Below are 20,602 nucleotides of genomic sequence, written 5' to 3' on the forward strand. Positions count from 1 at the left end.
AACTCAATACAGGAATTACATTTATAAAAAGTACATAATTTATTGAAATTATTGCTATGTTATTTATTACACAGTACAAGCTTATAAAGCACTCATTTAACCACAGGATGTACTGCTGCTCTTGCTTGTGACAGCATATTTACAGGAAGTCAAAAACTAATGCTAATGTGGTCAAAATAAAATTAACTTCTGTTTTGCCTTTTGCACTGCAAATATTTCCTTTGCTACAGACCAAAATATTTATAATGTACAACATTTATTGAATGATTTGGTTTTGTTGCTTCTGGTCCTATCTCAGATTTTTTATGGTAAATGCATTTTTTTTTTTTAGAACAGGTAAACAATCGTTTAAAATGTTTGTGTCAGAATTGTTTGCACTTCTGTTTTTTTTCATCTGGGTGTGCTCTTTAAAAAATGAATAACCCACAAGTAGCAAACTAACTGACATTTGACTTCCATATTAAATTCCAGACATTACAGAATTACAGTTTTGAATGAAATTATAATTTATACTCGCTGTGTCTTCAAAATGTTATATTTATAAAAGAATTAAACTGGTAACACAACACAGGATACAAGTTATTAAGATTATTCATGGCAGAAACAGCAGATGATTGAAAGTTGCCTGAGATCAAAGGAAAATGACCCCGACTTTGCATTCTTAATTGAATTTGACAAAAGTCACATCCAGGTCTGGAAAAGAATGGGGAAAAAAGTTTAAGAGAGAACGGAAAAATATTTATCTGTCCAGGCTTTATGATCCACCAGTCCGTCCGTCCGTCTTCTTCCTTACTGTATATTTTGTTTCCAGGTTACATATATCCAATCTGACCATTGTAAAACTATCCTCCACTTATAATGAAGTTCTATCTTTATAATTGAAGTGTCGTCTTTGGAAATATGTGTCTGAAGAATCATTTAACTTAATTTAATGATTAGTTTCTATGCTGGCTCACACTTTGTTTAACCACCGGAGGATAAATAATCAAACAGTTGTTTGTCACTGAGGCCAAAACATGTTTGCTGAACAACCCACCTTTTTTTTATTTATTTCCCAATTCCATGAATTGGTCAGTGCAGCAGATGGAAAAGTGATCTCAAACGCAGAGCGTGGGATTTCTAGTGTGACTGTCTGGCTCACAGTGTCTGATTCATCCCACCATCTCCATCTGATTCTGCACTCGCCGTTTTAATTCTATTCATCTCCCAAGTGTTTCTGCTTCTAAATCGGTCGTCCTCCTCCTACACAACCCAGCACCATGTCAGGACTGAAAGGTTTTAAGTACCATTCAGATACACTCAGCAACTCACCGTCCACCTCCGTTCTCTTACATGGATGCCATATTTAGAGGCTGTTGCCATTCATGTATTTTGTTTGTTTGGGATTTTTGTGAATGCCGCTCTAAAGTTTAGCCCCACATAAAGTCCTTGGGTTGATTTTGTATTACTTTGTGTGGTTTAACTCTCTCAGGGTTCTATTTATCTAGGTCCTCAAGTAAAATTGCTTCTGAAAATTTGTTTTTGTGTATTCACTCATGATTTTTTTTCTTCCCTTTCTTTTTTTTTTGCTCCCCATTTCTTCATCATCTCCTTCCCTCAGGTGATGGAGACGAAGAACATGCTGTATTTAGTCACAGAGTACGCCAAGAATGGCGAGATCTTCGGTGAGTCTTAATTTTTTTTATTCATCTGACTCTCATTTACTATCAATATCCTCCATTCCTTTCACATTCTTCCTCTCAGTTTAAGAAAAAAAAAAACTACCAGTCAGGCTTCTGACAAACATGGAAGTGTCAAAGTCTTATTGAGCTTGTGTCGCAATCTCAGTTTTCGCAGCATACATCTCAAAGGTCATACATTTGATGGAAATCTGAGAACAATGCTCTGAAGTAACCCTCCTCTTGTCCTGCTTGTAACTCCTCCAACGGTGCTGAAGTTGTTCTTGTATAAAGGGCATCACTAAAGGCCTATTAAGACCACAGAGAGGCAACCTCAAAGAAATAAAGGTTAATTAATTACTATAAGTGTTGCACATTCGCTGTCACCTGACCAGTTTACTGTTAGACGTCAAGATATCACCTTACACCATCTGCCATGTCATTCCCCCTCTCGATTTTAAATTGCACTTAAGTATAATCTGAATACTGTCTGTTAAGTCTTTGTCACAGCTGAATTTGTAAGAGTAGTTGTCCCGTGTTTTCCCAGACAAGGCTGTTAGTTTTAGTTCATCTGTGTTTGCTCTAATTCCTGTTACATGATACATACTGCTTGAATAAACATGTGACAGAAGAGGCCAAGTAACTCCAAGCTTTCTGAATAGATCTTCTTTATTAAGCTTTACATTTATAAGGCAAAAATCTAGTAATGCTGGTAAAGCTTAGGGTTAATAACAGGAAAAGCCACATTTTGTTCTTGTTTACGTAGCTTGAATGATAAGATTTCAAATATTTAAATGTTTAATAGTTTTTTTATATTTGTTTTTAAACATTGTCTTTCAGAAAGGTTTCATTTTTGGAAATGAATCATCTGCACAATCCAACCTGTATTTTGATAATGTCTCGCATACCTGCGACTTAAGCCACAACAAAAACGAACAGAATTAATGGATCTCTCATTATTACACCATGTATTGTAAATGTAATTACGTTTAATTCAATTCAGTTTTTATATATCTTTATTTCAAAGTTACAAATGAAGAGAATTGTCAACTGTTATCCAGTTATATGCAGTCCATTTTGGTCCATCTCCTGAGCTTCTGTCTTTTTGATTGTTGGCACAAAAATAAAATAATAGAAAGATCAAGTGTTTCCGCCTTGGCTCATTCAAAATGAGGTAAAAAGATCACAGCCAAATTAAAAGAAATTGAATTTTTAGAGTTTTCACTGAAACAAAAATGTCCTGTTAGTCCCTAGCTTATAAAGTCACAAGCACAAGTTAGGCCAGACAAGTCAGAACATAGCAAGAAAAGTACTCGGAGATAACCACTTATCTGGGTTTGCCATGGCACTCTTGTGCGCTCTATCGCTGTCACACATGCACAGCACATTCACAGTTTGTACAATGTGTACAGACTGCAATCTTCAATCTAGTCTATTGTACATAGGCCAATAGAAATAAAAAAGTGTTTAGATGTAGTTATTATGTTCAGAATGGAAACCAAAAGTACAAGGAGCCGCTCATGAAAACATGCCCAGTGTCCAATTTTGTTCATACATTTTCTGGGAGGAAAATGGGGGAAGGGACAAAATAAAAAGGTTTCCACTACATATAAACATGTAAAATCCTAATATTCAGCCTATAAAATGGCTTTTCATTTATTTGCATTTGCTCACAATTTCCCTTCATTCAAACATTAAATGAGAAAGCATTGCCGTACCTTACAAAGACAGCATGGAGCAGATAGCCTTTTTCAGGTATGATATGGAGTTCTTCAAACCTCAGAGTGTTTATAAGTTGTTCATTCTTGCAGAAGTCACAAAATGGTTACTAAATAAAGTGCTCAAATGTGTACTTTGCATTATTTTTAAAACTGGTAAACCAGCTATATGATGGTTTACCAGATCATTTAAGATCTTGTTTTAATGAGATCAGGCTTTACTCAGATAGCTACTTAACCCACTAAGACCTTGTCAACCCATGAGTATCAGCCCCCATTCCTAAAGGAAGTTTAATGTCTGAGCAGGATAAATAATGAAAACTAGAACTGAACCGACCAGATCTTTAAGCACTTTTTCCAAACCTTTACATAATGCACTTAGATAAAATACTTTGTGGGTCTAAGAGCCTCACCTGTGAGACCGAGAATCTCTGCAACGTCACCTACTTTAGGTCAGAGAAGCTGAAAGGATTACTCAAGCCATGCTCCGTGTCCGCCTTCATGTATGCATGCGTGTTACTGTGCGTCTGAGTCCAGGGTTCCCCTTGTGATGTTTATTCAGCAGCAGCTCGTGTGACCTAAAGAGAGCTGGGAAGTGGCCTCGTAAAGGATGCAATTAAGGCTGCAGCTATCAGATATTTTAATAATTGAGTAACTTATCAACAAATCCATTGATTAATCTACTACTAAGAATACATAAGAGCTGTTCCTCCCATTTCTCCCATCTGAATTGTAATACTGCCCCCTGATGTATTCAGACATACAGGACTGTGAAAAAGCACATGAGCCTAATTCATGCTTCCACTAATTACTGGCCACTCCTGGGTGCACCCTCCAATTGTGGATAATTGGCTACAACCATCACAATACTTGTCCTAAGCCCCTTCTGGACCAGAGACAAAATCTAAAGCCTCTTACCTGAGCGTTGGAAAAAAAATAACTTGACTGTTGCTCAGTGACTCCGTTTTTTTATTATGTAGAAAGGTACATTTTACATTTCACCTGGAAATCAGGTTCCCAGAGTCTGGTAGAAGAGTGGATACTCATATAAGTTGCTTGAGGTCTATTGTAATGTTTCCACAGTCAGTGATTTAGGGAGTTAGGGGGGTCATCTGCAGGGCCACAGGCTGATAAGCTCCAAGCAGTGCCGCACTGGTTCATGCAAAAGGAGGCCCGGTCAAGTATTAAGTGCAAATACTGTACAGTAGATGGACATTTTTTTCCCGATGGCTAATGTTAAAATTCCAAAAATCTTTATGAGAATCTTTAAGGCTTTATTTAACAGTCTGATATTCTGAGAAGCTGAATTTTGGATAACCCATTAAAATGTGCACTAAAATAACATCATTTTTTCATAATAGTCTACTTTTTTTGAGATGCACTTATACTGCAGCATACAAATACGTGTTATATTTACCCGGCCAACACAATTGGTCAAGCAGATTTTCTATAATCCTCAGATTTAGTTTTTTGGTTTCTCTACATATTATGAAACCATTGTATCCTGATTCCTCAGACCCCTCTGCTTTGATTGCACAATGAGATGAAGTTATGTAAGGCATTCATATGTCAACATCAGCTTTAGCAACAGCAGCCTTGAAAGATACATTTATTGCTAGAAAAGTATTACTGCATTCAATTTCACAAAATTGAACAATCGTTTTTGACTTGGAAATACACTTTCTGTCGGTGGATCGAGTCAGGAGGGCTCAGGAAAACAGATGAGCTGCCAAGGCACATCTCTGCTTGCTTCCCTCACTGTTGCTTCCCAGAGAGTTCCTCCTGTTTTCCTGACATGAATAATTTTTAAGGTCTGCTTCTGACCATAGGTGGCAAAGACTGGGAGGTGTGATCTGTAGTAAAGTCATGAAGTAAACCAATTAAAGAGCTGTTGCAGCGAGAGGGGTAACATGTGTCTGAAGAGGTACAAACATAGAAAAAGAGGTGGGTTCAGTGCCAGGAGGCAGAGGATAGATGCCAAACGATGCTTGAACAATGTGATTTACAGAGACCGATCCCAGTTTGCTGATGCGCCTTTTGTGTCTGTCAGTCAAGCTTGTCACTGTGCTGTCTGCCCCCAACACCACAGCATGGATCAAACCTGGAAACTAGGTCAGCTGCAAATACATCAAGGGGGAGATGGAGGAAAATGGAGGCGCGAGCAGGGGGACATCCTTTTGAATTTGAGAGGCGGTGGGGAAATGTAGGGCATGCATATTTAAGAAAGAACTGCTAGAGAGAGGGGAGCATAGTAGCTGGCAGTGAGTGAAATCACTCTTGCAGATCTCGTATCACACAGTCGGGAGAGTGTTGCCTTCAAAGGAGCAGTCTGGCTATTTTGATGCGTTTTTCGGTTTGGATACAGACAGATGTCTCTCTCCATACATCAAATTTCGTATTCCTTATAGTCAGTTTGCTGCTGGTCCTACAGCCTTCAGGGTGTAGCAGCTTCAACTTGGATGACCTCAGCAGCATTACCAATGATGAATCATAAGGACAATTGTTTGGTAACACAAATATGTCACCATGGCCTTTGTGTCCTTTCTTTCTCTTGAAGAAGTGACTCAAAGCTCCAGAGAAACATAATGCATTTATGATGAGACACTGATCCAGCCATGTGTTTGGATTACAGCATTGTGCCATGAATTTGGAAGCAAGTTTTCTCACTTGTCTTTATGTGTCAGAGCTCTTAAACCTAATCAATGTTTTCTACTAACTCACTGCCTCAGTGCAGTTATTACCATGTAATTCTTAAATGAAGCTAATGGCTACCTTCATGCAGACATGCTGAGAGGTGATTTTCCCTCTTTGAAATGTATAACAGGCTTTTTAGCTGAATGGCAGGCAGAATTTAGGTATTGGCTTTAAAGGTGACCTATTATACATACTTTTAAACATTTGGGAAAGGTCTGTGGGCTATACAAAACATGTTGATGACATTTTTTGCACAAAGTCCTTCTCAAGTAATGAGATTTCACCTCCTCAGTTTCCCGTTTTTGAGCGTCTTTCAGAATGAGCTGTTTTAGGGCTCTGTCACTTTTATGCAAATTAGCTATATCTGGCGTGCCCCAACCAGCACTTGGTACATGTGAAATAAAACCATAACTTATAAGACACAACAATAAGTATTTACATTTCTGTCATCTGCAGATTTGCCACAAACAGTAGGGCCTGAATTTTTTTTCAGTTGAAGTCTTTCTGCAAATCCTGACATGTACTGATGTGAGTTCTCAAAGCAGTCTGTGGTGAAGTGATTTGTGCAAAATGGTACTGTCTTTGGCAATGCAACTGGAACATTGCCCTCAAAAATAAAATCAAGCCATGAATCTCTGTCATCCGACAGTGGCAGAATGTGCATGAACACACATGGGTCTTTGCAGCCAATAACAGAAAATCTGCCTTTGAGGATAGACATTGTAAAGCGCAAGTAAGGTAAAATCAGCCGGCCAGGCATGACCCTCTGCTGAAAATCAAGTGGGTGGAGCTCCGCATCAGTTTCTAGTCAGGGACGGGACTTGAGCAACGTTAGTAGGTGTAATTGTGACGTCACAATTACACAGCTTTTGAAACCGCGTGTTTTCTAGAAAAAATAAAACGGTAACTTATGGCCAAATAACGGCTAATGTTTTTCTTTTTTCTTTGCTTTGGACTGTTTGTAGAAGCATTAGACCCAAATGGAAGTATAAAAACGATCAAATGTGAATTTTGTATAATAGGTCACAGTTATGAATACAAATTTGCCCACTTAGAGATTTCTTTTGTTTTTGCTTTTTTTTGTCACGATTAATTTTTTTAATCATCTTACAAATTTTAAAAACAACCAAAGATTACCTGAGTACATATAAAACTGTGTTTCAAAATGATGAGTACGGTGGCCCAGAGAGTTCAACAAAATACAACAGCCGCAACACCACAACAAAAGTCACAACAAAAGTAAAAATGCTTCCAGTGGTGTGAGTCCCAAACTCTGTTATCTCTTATTTACTCACGTTTTTGCTGTAATTAAGTTATTGGCAACTCTGGCTGACCACAGCTTCCATTATGTTAATTTATTATTTTTTACTTCTGTAATTAAGGGAAGAAACTGCATCGACACCAACCTTGTCCTATTAAAGTAATTCATTCCCTCCCTAAAACCAAAAACTGGGTGTGTAACCTGTAGCAACAACTGCCATCAAGCTTTTGTGACAACTGGCACGGGGTCTCTTAAATCGCTGTGGAGGAATTTTGGCCCACTCTTCTTTGTAGAATTGCATTAATTCAGACACACTGAAGATATTTCAAACATTACCAGCCTGTTTAAGGCAGCATTCTAAATGAAGTTAAATTCAGACTTTCATTTGGCCAATTGTCTCATCAGTCCACAAATTATTTTCCCAAACCTTTGAGGATCATCAAGAGCTCTCCCATGGATGGAGTTTTGCTCAGTCTCTTTCTTATTGTTGAATCATGAACACGGACCTGAACTGGGGCAAGTTACCTCCTGGGTTAATCAACAATTCGCCCTTGTAGTAATTTTGCTAAAATCATCCGTATTAAGACAATAAAAGACTTGAAATATTTCAGTTAGTGTGCAATGAATCTAAAATATATGAATGTAAAATTTTCATCATGACATTATGGAAAATAATTAACTTTATCACAATATGCTAATATTTTGAGAAGGACTTGTACATCTAATGTGGGAGGATCCATTGACAGGACAACTATTAGTTGTCTACTCCCCAAATCTGACCTTTTTTTATGGAGGAAAAAAGGACAACTGGAACAGGTCCTGCCTGCAGTTTGCAACAAGCCATTTAGGGGACACAGAAAGCCTGTTTAAGATGAGAACGGAAATGTAACTTTGACCTACTTGCAAAATGTGGTGTACTGCAGGCAACTAACACTCCATTACCAGGAAAACAGCATCTCTACTTTAAAACATGGTGGTGGCAGCTTCATACTGTGGAGATGCTTTTCTTCAACAGGGAAAGGGAAGCTGGTCAGAGGTGGTTCTAGAAAGTATTAACTCAGGGGGCTGAATGGAAAATGCATGCCACACTTTTTCAATTTTTATTTATTTAAAAAAACTAGTTCCCATGTCCAACATTAAACCTAATAAAACCTACATAAGTAGGTTTATTGTGAGAAATTGTGGCAAAAATTGTAAAATGCAACTTTTGCAAGTCCCTCTAAATCTCTAAATTTGTCTCTGTTCGGTGACGGAAAAATGTATTTTTGCTGCAGTTGGGTTTACATTGAATGAAAAGGTCAGTGCTTAGTTCATTCTGGCCCCGGTCAGTTTCAACCTCTTTGCCTGTCAGTGTTAAATCAGCACCGACATCCATCAGCGTGCATATAGAAGTGACTTTAATGAGACTGCTGCTTTTAGTGGTTAGAAGAATCAGTTACTGTTGTGGAAACAGAGTGTGTGTGTTAACAAGTTATCCACACTCTCTATGCCTGCACCACAATGTTATCTGAAGTGTTGCCAGAGCTCAGTCCAATAAGCCAGTTTGTATCCATGATGTTTGTCCTCGTCCAAACCTGAGCAGCTGTTAAGAGACTTAGCTTCTCGCCCCGCTCTCAGCAGAAGTGGAGCACGTTGAGCTGTTCTCTGATGCCCCTATGATTCATGCTTGTTCGGTTCCCTTTCCCAGAATGCAGTTCTGCATGCCTCACTTTGCTGAGGCCCTCAACAACATCCGTATCAGTACTCATTGTTTAACAGGGCTGACATCTTGCATTCTGCATGTCAATTGCCCAAGCGGTAATGGCTTGTTGTTTAAGTGCCACAGCAGCAACACAAAGCTGCTTCTTGTCCCTGCAGAGCTCAAATTAAACAATGAAGCTACGGTGTTAAAACAACCAAGCAGTTTGCTTTTTATTTCATAAACATCCTAAATGTTCATTTGCAGTTGATGCAGTTAATTTAACAGCTGTTTTTTTCTTTTTTTTGACAAGTTGAAAGAGGCTCTTTCTCCTCAAAACCTATTTTTTCTGATTGTTTAACCAATATAACAGGAATTAAGAAAAATTACATTTAATTTAATTTAATTGATGGCTTTTTACCCATCTTTGCCAGGCCAGTAAGCTGTGAATTGGGCTGCATGTACCTGAAACCTTTCGCTTTTTTGATGCCTGATAGAAGCAGGCCAACTACTGGGAGCGTTTTAATCTAGGACTGTGCAATACCTGATTAGAATATGAACACATGTAATTTTCAGTGTAAATTCAGTTTTTGATCCTAAAAAACTAATTTAAAAAAAGATAAATCCACCAAACTCTGCAATCTCACTCAGTTGGGGTGTGACAGTAGCTTCGTAGAAGAGACCGTGACCGTGATTTCTGCTGTAGCTATCATTTTATCTTCAGTTATTACTGCCATAAACAACTCCTCTGTTAAAAGAGAAGACATAAATATGACTTACACGGCATCTGGGGATTTTTAAGGCAAATAGGGGAACACATGAATAAAGTATGACCCTCAAAGATGTGAAATGTACACGCACTTAAAACTATTGAGAATCAAGACAAGATCATTTGTCTTTAATTTAATTGTTGAAGCCTTGTTTGATCTTTAAACTGTTACAATTTCAGAGTTGTGTTTCTGATCCAGGAACATTCTCGAACATTCCCGGGACATTCCTCTCTGCAGTGTGTTTTCTGATTAGCAGAGCTGCTTGAAAGCTGCTCTGGTCGCTGAGAATCCCCTTCTATGAAATTCACCAGCTACCATCTAATCAGCTGTTTCCAGTCTCTCGGATAGCTGCTGTTTATCAACCTTTCTGTTTAATTCAATGCTGAATTACAACAAATGTCATCTTGTGGCACTTTGCACACAAGTCCAATTCATATCAAACTATGTAGAATCCAGCTCAGTACAAATTCCACTCAATTTGTAAAATACATTCAGACCTAATTAAGCGGCCCTTTTTAATCCCCATTATAGTCCAGTACCATCAAAATCAGCCGATCTTTTAATACCAGTTGGGGAAAAAAAATATCTATCTAAGGAAGCCCAATAGCTTTAAGCTACTGACATTCCAGTGATCCCTCATCCTGAGCAAGCATGTAATGACAGTGGAGAGGAAAAGCTTCCTTTTATCAGGTACATAGGTCCAGCAGAACCAGGTCCAGTTTGAACCTCCATCTGCCTCGACCAAATGGGGATGGAGAAAACAGAAAGACGATCCAGGACTGTTATCTATGGTCAGTCGATTGGTGCACCACTATTATAGGTCAACTATCAACTGAATAGGCCTGGAGTACTTGGTACTCCTATACTGAGATGTCCTAACTTTATTATTAAAAAACTGTTTTATCGTTTTATTTTTTATTTACCTGCTAAGCAAAGTTGATTTTTATAGGTAAAAGATCTGTAAATCTTTGTTGATCTGAAACATAGTCTTGCATGTTTGTCTTGATTTAAAAAAAAAAAAAAAAGGCACACAATGTCCTAAATTTTTGAGTGTCATTTGCTTTTGATGATCTTGGCCTTTGAAAAAAAAAAAAGTTTTTATTTTTTATTTTTATTTTTTTCAATTCTCAGCAACAAGAATGGGACATGGTCATTCTTTCTTTGAAAATGCTTACTGTTGTTGCCGAAGTTTCAGGAATGGATGCACCAAAGTTTGCTTGGAGTAAAAGTTGCAGGACATTTTTGGTCCTACTTACTTTGCAATTGGAATAAAAGCAGAAAATGTGGTCAATAAAAGAAATCATACATTGTATTGTGCCTAACTTTCCCATTTAAAGAAGATTTTCATGTTGTCTACAACTTTTGGAAGACCTCGTATCAGCGACAATTGACCATAAGAAATTTTAAAAAGTATCCATCTGCATCCAGATTGGACCCTTCTTGAATTGGGGTTGTGGGCCCCACAAAATAAATCACAAATTCCCCCACGGGCTGCACTTTGGACACCCCTGACATAAACAATCAGGATGTTCTATGATGCATCTTCTTTAGACTTTAGTAAATCACAAATAAAGTTTAGCATCATAGGCTTTGTTATGAAAAAAGGATTAATCTGATAATCTCTTCATTTTCTGTTGGACTCGAAACTACTGCCTCTGTCACGGAACCTGCAGCACATTTATTTTATGGTCTTTTTTTAACATTAACTGTTGAATTAGGCTTAAACAAATAAGTTTACATGTTTCATACTTAGAGAGAATTGGAGTCAGCAGGACAGACCTTTTTAAAAAAAGATCTTGTGTATAATGTTGGAGCTATGGGCCTCAAGTCATTTTTAATGTTTACAGTTTGACCTAACACTCAGCTGACCCATTGCTGAACCCTTAACTGAGGCAATACAGAACACAGGAGGTGCTTATTTTTTTGGATACAACAGGTTAAAATGTTCTAGCTTTAATATCTCTAATTTAGTCAATTGATGTGTCACATCTTAATTTTACACAAAAAAACATGCAGATGAGAAATTATCTGGCATGCCATTCTTGTGTCCAAACCGCAAACACCCATGCTTTATCTGAAATTAGATTTCCTTTGTGTTTTAATTGACATTGTTGTTGCGTTGCATTGTTGTCGGGGTTGCTCGATAGTCTGGGTCTTTGCCAGCTGGACGGAGAGCCACTGAACAGTGTTCCACCTCGTTTTCTGTTACGTGTGAATTGAAGAGCTTTGCAAGCTGTCTAGACACAGAAGTGTGAAGATGAGCCCTGCTGACAACAACAAATCCCACACTTTCTCAAAGTTCAGAGCTGAAGAAATCAGAGCATCACATGAAACTATCATTTGTAAAAAAAATAAAAAAAATAAAAATGCAAAGTTTGTTGTGTACTGAGATGGTTAGTAAAACAATCGTAGCAGGGGGAGAACATGCGGTAAGAGATTGAGGTCAGAGATCTGGACTCCTGGAAAAGGAAGACGGTAAAAATTTACAACTGAGGCCCCACAGGGATGGAATCAAGTTTGGTTTTGTGTGTTTTTCTAATCATCTGCAAACTAGATTTTGGTTGCTCTGTGTTTAGAAGGTAAACAAATAAATCAAATGATTTTATTACTCACAGGACAAAAATTTTTGTTCATACTTGAATTAGTTTGTCCCAGTTCTTCCTTACACCAATAAACTTGGCAGTCAGACTCAAACATGCACCCACACACAGTTAGAGCAGGAGTTCCCAATGAAAAACATCAAATCACAATACATGTAAACTACTATTGGCACTGCCTTTACAGTAAACTATCCTTTCATCAACTTTATTGATAAAGTAGACTTAAAAAAAAAACACTTTGAATTTGTTCTTTTTGGCTGTGTAGTTACACTTTATTCTGTGTTTTTAAGGGACTAGTTGGGGCTAACGTTATGTAATCAGTGCAAAATATCATCTGCATGTGGTTGTAACATGACACGTCACCTCTTTCCAATGTCTGTCCCTCTGGCTGCAGACTACCTGGCAAAGCACGGCCGCCTCAGCGAGCTGGAGGCCAGGAGAAAGTTCTGGCAGATACTGTCTGCGGTCGACTACTGTCACAACCGAAACATCGTCCACAGAGACCTGAAGGCAGAGAACCTGCTGCTGGATGGCCACATGAACATCAAGATTGCAGGTACTTTATTAGCACAGTGCGAAGGAGTGCAATATATAGGGCGGTTCTTTTTAAGTTCTGTAACTAAGAATTGTCTGAGCTACCTGCCAAAGTCATTTGCACAATGTTGAGAAGTTGTCAGAGGTTTCCTGTGAGATTGGCACTGGCTGCAAGATGCTATGTTGTACAAGAATTCAGCTTGAGCTGCCAAACGTATGATCAGCTTTATTGGAGTCCATAAGATTGTGCATCATTTAAAGCTACACTTGCATCTGGAATAATTAGAATATAATTGAAATGTTCATTTATCCAATAACTGAAACGATGAAACATATGTTGGTTCACTACACAAAGAGTGGTATATTCCAAGTGTCTTTTCTGGTAACCTTAATAAATATGGCTTAAAGGTAATGGACACCCAAAATTCAGTTTCTCAGAAAATTGAATTGTTTAATTAAAAGTCCAATAAAAGGATTTTTAATACAGGATAGTTATGGTGGTGTAGGGGTTAATTTCCCTTTGGGATTAATAAAGTATTTTTGAATTGAATTGGTTAAGCGCGTGACCATATATAGAGGCTATAGTCCTCAATGCTGCCATCCTGGGTTCGAGTCCCGGACCCAGCAACCTTTGCCAAATGTGCCCCCCTCTTTCTGCCCCTCTTTCTTGGACCAATAAGAGAATAGGGTAGAAATTTGCTGAGCAACTAGTCAACCTGTGTGTAGGTCAGCCTTGAGTGGTTTTTAGTTATCTAATTGGAGAAACAAGATTTAATGATGAGCATTTTAGCTATGTAATTTAGTTCCGTCTTTGTTTTTTGTATTTTTTATTTATTTTGCGTTTTCCTGAAGATAAAAACCTAAAGATGTAATTAACCACAGTGGTAATCTTTCCAAACATGCCTGACTCACAGCTGTTCTTTCCTGCACATCAGATTCAATTTAAAGCAAGAAAAACAGTGAAGAGAACATTACGTGCATCGTGATGAGACAAAATGTGTCTGGGGCAACAAAAGATGGTACTTTTAGTGCTTTTCTTAGAATATGAAACCTACTATTATAGGTTCGGTTGTTGGTTCATGCAGTTCACGTCATGTTTGTGCACTTCATTGTTGGGGTTGTATGGAAGATATATAGTCTCATCAGAATCAGATTTTGAATTAGACATTGAATTTATAACACTGAATTTTTATCCTGTGCAATTATGTTTCTGATGTTATTTTTTATTCACTTAAAAAAAAATTAAACTGCAGAAATTTCCCTGCAAACATGTTGACCTGATGTATGGAAGAAATATACACTAACCAGCTGATTGTAAAGAGACTCGCCTCTGCCTAACGCACTAGTGGGTCACATGATGAAATGATCGTAATTTGATTGGCTAAAGCCGCTCAACTCAATCTAGCGCAGATTGCTTTGACTTGAGTCGTCAGAAGGTCAACACATCTGCAGGCGACTTTCAGGTGAAATTTCTGCAGGTAAATGATGAGACTATTCCTTCCATATGATTGCAGCACATTTTTCTTCTCAAAGTTACATACGTATATAGACGCACATTTCCAGAGTTCTCAGTGAAAAGGGAATAAAGTCTGTGAATACTAATATTTCTTATGATTATCCAGACTTGGAAAATAGTTAATTTCCATACTTTTCCAGACTACGCTGGAATCCTGACATTAGAATAAATTGTTACCTCTTATTTATGTTGCAGTTCTGGTTTTCAATATTTGAACCCATTACATTTCTTCGTAATTTTAGTCTCGGCTTCAGCTCTAAGAACAGACAAATTGTCAGTGCTTCTGGGCTTAATGTTGTGCAGCCCTGTGAAGCCTTGCAGCTTTCTAAAGGCCACCGCTGGTCAGTTTGTCTGAAGCTTAACTGGTGGTCAGTCAGAAGAAAGGTCATAGTCATGGCAGCTGCAGAGGAGAGTGCAACAGCAGCAGCAGGGAGTGCCCTTAATGGTTTCACTTCAAACATCTCCTTATGGGTCGAGCTGACAGATTGAAGGCGATGGAAAAAAGGTGGAGAAATAATTAATAAATAAGGAGTTGCTAGATTAGAAGGAAAAGTGCAGTCTGAATTTAAGTATTAAAGATAAATTGTTATTTTGTTTTTTGTTTTTTTTTTACCATCTAGTCTGCTGTAGTTTATTTATCCATTATCCTCTTAACAAAGTAGTAATTAAGGTTCCTTCCGCTTGTCATTTTTTAGGTTCTCATGATGAATAAAAACGACCACATAAACAGACTCACCAACCAGCCTTCACAACCGTATTAAATCCCATTTCATTTTACCATCCCAGTTGAAACCATTCACACATTGATGTTGCTGACAGTTCCCTAAACCCTCAAGATGTTTTCAACGTCAATTAGGAGATGCGGACACTGCAAACATTCCCCAGGGCATATCGACAAAACTAATTTGTCTTTGTTTACGCATTTTATTTCTGCAGTAGTGAAAACAAATGAAACAGTGTACCTTCTTTCTTCCTTTCCTTTTTTCATTTGTAATTTTTTATCCAGATTACCAGTTTTATCCAATATTTATCAATGTCTTTTTAGTTTTGATAAACTAATTTCTGTAGTTTCATGATAATGATTTCTTTTATTGGAGGACTGAGCTAATAGCCTAATAGCTTCTCTTATCTTATTTTTTATAACATGGACAAAATTTTAATTGGGTACAGGGTTGTGCAGAGGAGTCTCAGATGAAGATCTGGACATATGACATACAGTAAGTGTGTGTCAGTCTCAGTTAGTCAGCTACGAGCATGTTATTGTTGCCAAAAAGGCCAAGTCCCCTTGTAAGGGGACCCTCGGGCTTAAGAGGTTAAATCAGATAAAGAATATGGACATTTGCATTTATTTCGTAATTGATTATTTTTTTATGTGGTTTAGTCTTTTTGGGGTGAAAATCATAAATAGCAGTCTGTTTCTTTGTCTAGTTTCTTTTTTTCATTTTTTGTGTTGTTTTTTGCTTTGCATCTTTTTTCTAAGAGGTTCATGTGGTACTGGGTGCATACTGATTGTTAGGCCACACTGCTATAATAGATGGTTTTATGTCCATGTTAGAAACAGGCCCTAAACTTACTAAATCTGATCATGTGCATCTGGGGAAAATTATTGAGTTTAAAAGTAGAGAATATGTAGGAAGAGGAGGAGAGTAAGTGGCTTAAGCTATAGGTATTTCAACAATGTGAGAAGAAAAAGAAGGATGAGCTGTTTAATGTAGTTACTGCAGTCCTTACTCTATTTCCACAGTAATTAAATCTGTGACTTCAGTAATCTGGCCTGTAACAGCAACATGATATCACACACACACGTACATTGAAAGGTGAACTGTATTTCCAGTGCAACGCGTCTGATATTATGATAATGCTGTTGCTGTTGTGCCCCCCCCCCCACCCCACCCCCCCCCCCCCACCCCACCCCCCCCCAACTACCACCCACCCTTCTTGAAGAGCTGAGACTGCTGTTGGTAGCCTGCAGCGAGCTGGAGTGTTTGACGTCAACCCGTCTGCTCAGTATTCAGCTCCATGAACTGGGTCACAGCTTCTGACGATAAACCAGCTCTCCCTACATCTCCCAACTCACCTTTACAGCAGCAGCAGCATCAGAGTCAGCTAATCTGAAATAAGCCCGTCACACTGCCTTCACCTCCTGCTTCATTCTGCACCTGGTGCCACCTGCATTGCAATGATTAAATGCTTTGATTTGACTCTGCTGTCGGATTTCTGCACTTTGATAATCTCTCAAATCTGATTTCTACGTGTATTTGTACTGCAACCCTCTGCATCTTTTCCAGGAAAGAAAAGGATTACAATCCAGATTTATTGTGATCATCCTCTTTTAAATAAAAAAAAATCTCTTTTGTTGAAATCATAAGCAGGGTAGATTATCCAGGGCATGAAAAAGAGTTGCTTTGGGCTCTTAGATCTATAGACACACTCATTCATTTTTAGACCATGAAACGGCAGGGGAAGGGTAAACTTCATTTACAGTTTTTGGGGTAGTTTGGTATGTTGCAGTTGTGTGCTCAGTTAGAATTTCATCGACAATGTATTGTTGATTGTTTCAGGTTATTTGTGAAGGTTCATAATGAAGAAAGACAAGCGGGTGAGGGGTAGGTGGGGTGTGTTAAACATGCTGTCTCAAACTCTTGCGTATCAACTATGAACCCACACCAACTCTAACCCTGTTATGTAAGACAGATTTGTTCTTTTTTTAATCTGTTATTTGTTTTTCCGTGCATTTTTCTATCTGTTTATGTAACTGGTGTAGATTATGGAAAAAGGGAGGGGGTGGAAACTAAAGTGCACGTCTGGTCCCCTGACAGCCTCCATTGATAATGGATTACTAAACAGGAACTTTTTTGTTTTGACCATAAATCATAAAATACAACTAGCTCCACCCGTTAAAAGAGAAAATGGATTAATTATATTATTAATGAAAATGGGCTATTAAAATATCTAATTTGCATAAATAAAAGGAAAGATACAAAAGGTAAAATCTATAATAAAAAAAAAAGATTACAAATTGATTGCTTGAATGATTTAAGGTACCAGTGTTGCTGCGGAGTGATTTGCATCGTTTGGCTGTATTTTAATAGAAGGCAGACATGACTTCATTTGTGTATTTGTAATATTTCCCCCTGTGTCTATTCTCTGAAGATGAAGATCAAATTTTAATTCATTCTGCTCACAACCAATAAAAGCCCACATGAGTGACCTAATGTCAGTCTCATGGGGAGGTTGCCTCATACAAAGACCTATTTCCTCATTTTGCAAAAATGTGGATTGCAAAACCTCCACTCAGATACTTGATGTTGAAGCAACTTTGTTCTGCATGTTGGTTTTTGCAATAGATGTTTAGGTGCTTTTCCTTACATTTTGTTCATAGAAATAATTTGTACATCTTTGTGCATCGTCAACTAAACAAGGGTATTTTGAAATTATCTCACCTCTGCTCTATGACCCCGTGTAGATTTTGGATTTGCGAACTTCTTCCAGCCTGGGGAGCCTCTGGCCACATGGTGCGGCAGCCCACCGTATGCCGCCCCAGAAGTCTTCGAAGGACAGCAGTATGAAGGTCCGCAGCTGGACATCTGGGTAAGATGACGGTTGCATAACAGAAGATAGTCGCACTCTGTTTTCTAATTTATTACAGGGAGATCTGAATTTCCATGCCATATGCTGACCAAATCAGACCGATATCTTAGAATTTGACTTGGAGAGAAAAATGCAGAAGTATGTTAAAAATCCAATCAATTATCTATGTTTTCACTGTGCCTGCCAAACTTATAATAAAGATGCTTAAAGCATTTAGTTGAATTGATCTTTTATTGCACTAGTATAATTTCACAAGAAAAATCTATAAAAATAAATAAAATAGAAATAAATAAATAAAACCTAGCCTGTAACTTTACATATATTCAGTGGAGAAAAATACATTCAATCTTTAGAAATAATTTTTAACCAAAAAAGTATAGGGTCAAGGACCATCCAGTTACTAACTAATGATTTTTTGTTGGGGCGTTGATTGCAGTTTTCTGGCTAATCACTGATTAGTGATCTTTAAAAAGCCTGACCTTCCAATATCGCTTTTATTTTTTTATTTGTTTTTATTTTTATAACTAACACTGTCAGGTGTTATGAGGTCACAATACACCTTCAAAGTTCCAATTTTAATTTTTTGAAAAACATTGAACTACACCTGTAAAACAATCCAAACTTGTTTTAACTGCACATGACCAGTGAAAACACACTCTAATATTTCGTTGGACCGCCTTAAGCTTTTATTCCTGCACGCATTCGCTGTGGCATTGTTTCAATAAGCTTCTGCAATGTCACAAGATTTATTTACACCCAGTGTTGCATTAAGTTTTCACTAAGGTCTTGCATTGAGCAAGGTAGAGTCTGACCGCTGCACAAAGCCTTCTCCAGCACATCCCAAAGATTCTCAATGGGGATAAGGTCCGGACTCTGTGATGGTCCAATCCATGTGTGAGAATGATGTCTCATGCTCCCTGAACCACTCTTTCACAATTCGAGCCCGATGAATCCTGGCATTGTCATCTTGGAATATGCCCGTGCCATCAGGGAAGAAAAAATCCATTGATGGAATAACCTGGTCATTCAGTATATTCAGGTAAATCAGCTGACCTCATTCTTTGAACACATACTGTTGCTGAACCCAGACCTGACCAACTGCAGCAACCCCAGATCATAGCACTGCCCCCACAGGCTTGTACAACAGGCACTAGGCATGATGGTGCATCACTTCACCTGCCTCTCTTCTTACCCTGATGCGCCCATCACTCTGGAACAGGGTAAATCTGGACTCATCAGATCATATGACCTTCTTCCATTGCTCCAGAGTCCAATCTTTATGCTCCCTAGAAAATTTAAGCCTTTTTTTCCGGTTAGCCTCACTGATTAGTGGTTTTCTTAAGGCTGCACAGCTGTTCAGTCCCAATCCCTTGAGTTCCCTTCGCATTGTCCGTGTGGAAATGGTCTCACTATTAAACATGGCCCGGAGTTCTATTGTTATTTTTCTTCGATTTGATTTCACCAGATCGTTCAGGGTTTTTTTTTTTTTGCTACATTCCGACTTTGTTTTGTGGCCAGGCAGTGTATAAATGAAACATTTAGAGCATTGCGGTTACTTTGGTCTACATTTTTCACATTTAAAAAAGAAACTACTTATTTACACAATACACAATAAGTTAGACAAGTGGATAAGATCGCTTTTACATGCAAGTGTTGCCTGATCACTGATCTCCCAAAATTAAGAAAATCGTGCACCGATTGATCGGCCGGCCAATCAATAAGTGCAGCCCTATTTTTCTTTTGTTTACGAGGCTTAATAATATTTTTTAAGATTTGTTTTGTGGCACCAGTGGCCTTTATTTAAATTTTTTTGTTACTCAAAAGCTGGCACAGAGGAAATTGGGTGAAGATGGGGGAAGACATGCAGCATAGGTTGCCGGGGTCGGGTCTCAAACCAGGGACAGCTGCGTTGAAGACTGAAGCCTCCGTATATGGGTTGTGCGCTGTACCGCTACGCCAGGTGTCACGCCCATCATTGGGTCCTTAAACATGATAATGATCTAAAAACAAGTGGACAAAAGTGTTTCACTGAACACATAATCAACCTTCTTCCATGATGTTAGTCCCCAGAACTAATTCCTATTTTAAACCGGTGGGGTGAGCTGACTAGAAGGGAGGATAAGAGAGGACGCCAGACGAGTGAAAGAGAAATGGTTAGAGATCTTTCTGTCTAAATGCTCCAACCTCGTAAAATGTCATAAGGGAAGTCTTGCCCTGTTTTATTGAAAAACATCTGTGGTTTTATTGAAAAGAAGCATTTGTTGATGTGGGATTTTTTCCCTCTGAATAATTGTACTCGGATTAAAGATTGTATTCTGATGTGTAAACAATCCCGAGAGGTTTTCAGTTCCTCGTATCTCTATTTGATCTTTCTGATTGTTCCTAAGATCACCTGGTTCCATCTTGTTTTGCAGAGCATGGGGGTGGTGCTTTATGTGTTGGTGTGTGGTGCATTGCCCTTTGATGGACCTACTCTGCCTGTGCTCCGACAGAGAGTTCTCGAAGGAAGGTTTCGCATCCCCTACTTCATGACTGAAGGTGAGAAGCAACAAAGTTCAAATTTTCTGGAAGGCTGTATACAA

At 38.3% G+C, this 20,602-nt stretch overlaps 1 protein-coding gene across 5 annotated transcripts in view; it reads left to right on the forward strand.

Moving 5' to 3' along the window:
* The window catches only part of sik2b (salt-inducible kinase 2b), a 62,349-nt gene that overhangs the window by 12,207 nt on the left and 29,540 nt on the right, over positions 1-20,602 (forward strand). For all 5 annotated transcript variants that reach the window (XM_047391068.1, XM_047391066.1, XM_047391067.1 and 2 more), the window contains 4 exons: positions 1,601-1,664; positions 12,774-12,935; positions 17,896-18,020; positions 20,435-20,558. In XM_047391068.1, coding sequence (XP_047247024.1) covers positions 1,601-1,664; positions 12,774-12,935; positions 17,896-18,020; positions 20,435-20,558 — 475 coding nt within the window. The remainder of the gene's footprint in view (positions 1-1,600; positions 1,665-12,773; positions 12,936-17,895; positions 18,021-20,434; positions 20,559-20,602) is intronic.

This window comes from Girardinichthys multiradiatus, chromosome 18 (genome assembly GCF_021462225.1).
Source record: "Girardinichthys multiradiatus isolate DD_20200921_A chromosome 18, DD_fGirMul_XY1, whole genome shotgun sequence".
Taxonomy (NCBI): Eukaryota; Metazoa; Chordata; class Actinopteri; order Cyprinodontiformes; family Goodeidae; genus Girardinichthys; species Girardinichthys multiradiatus.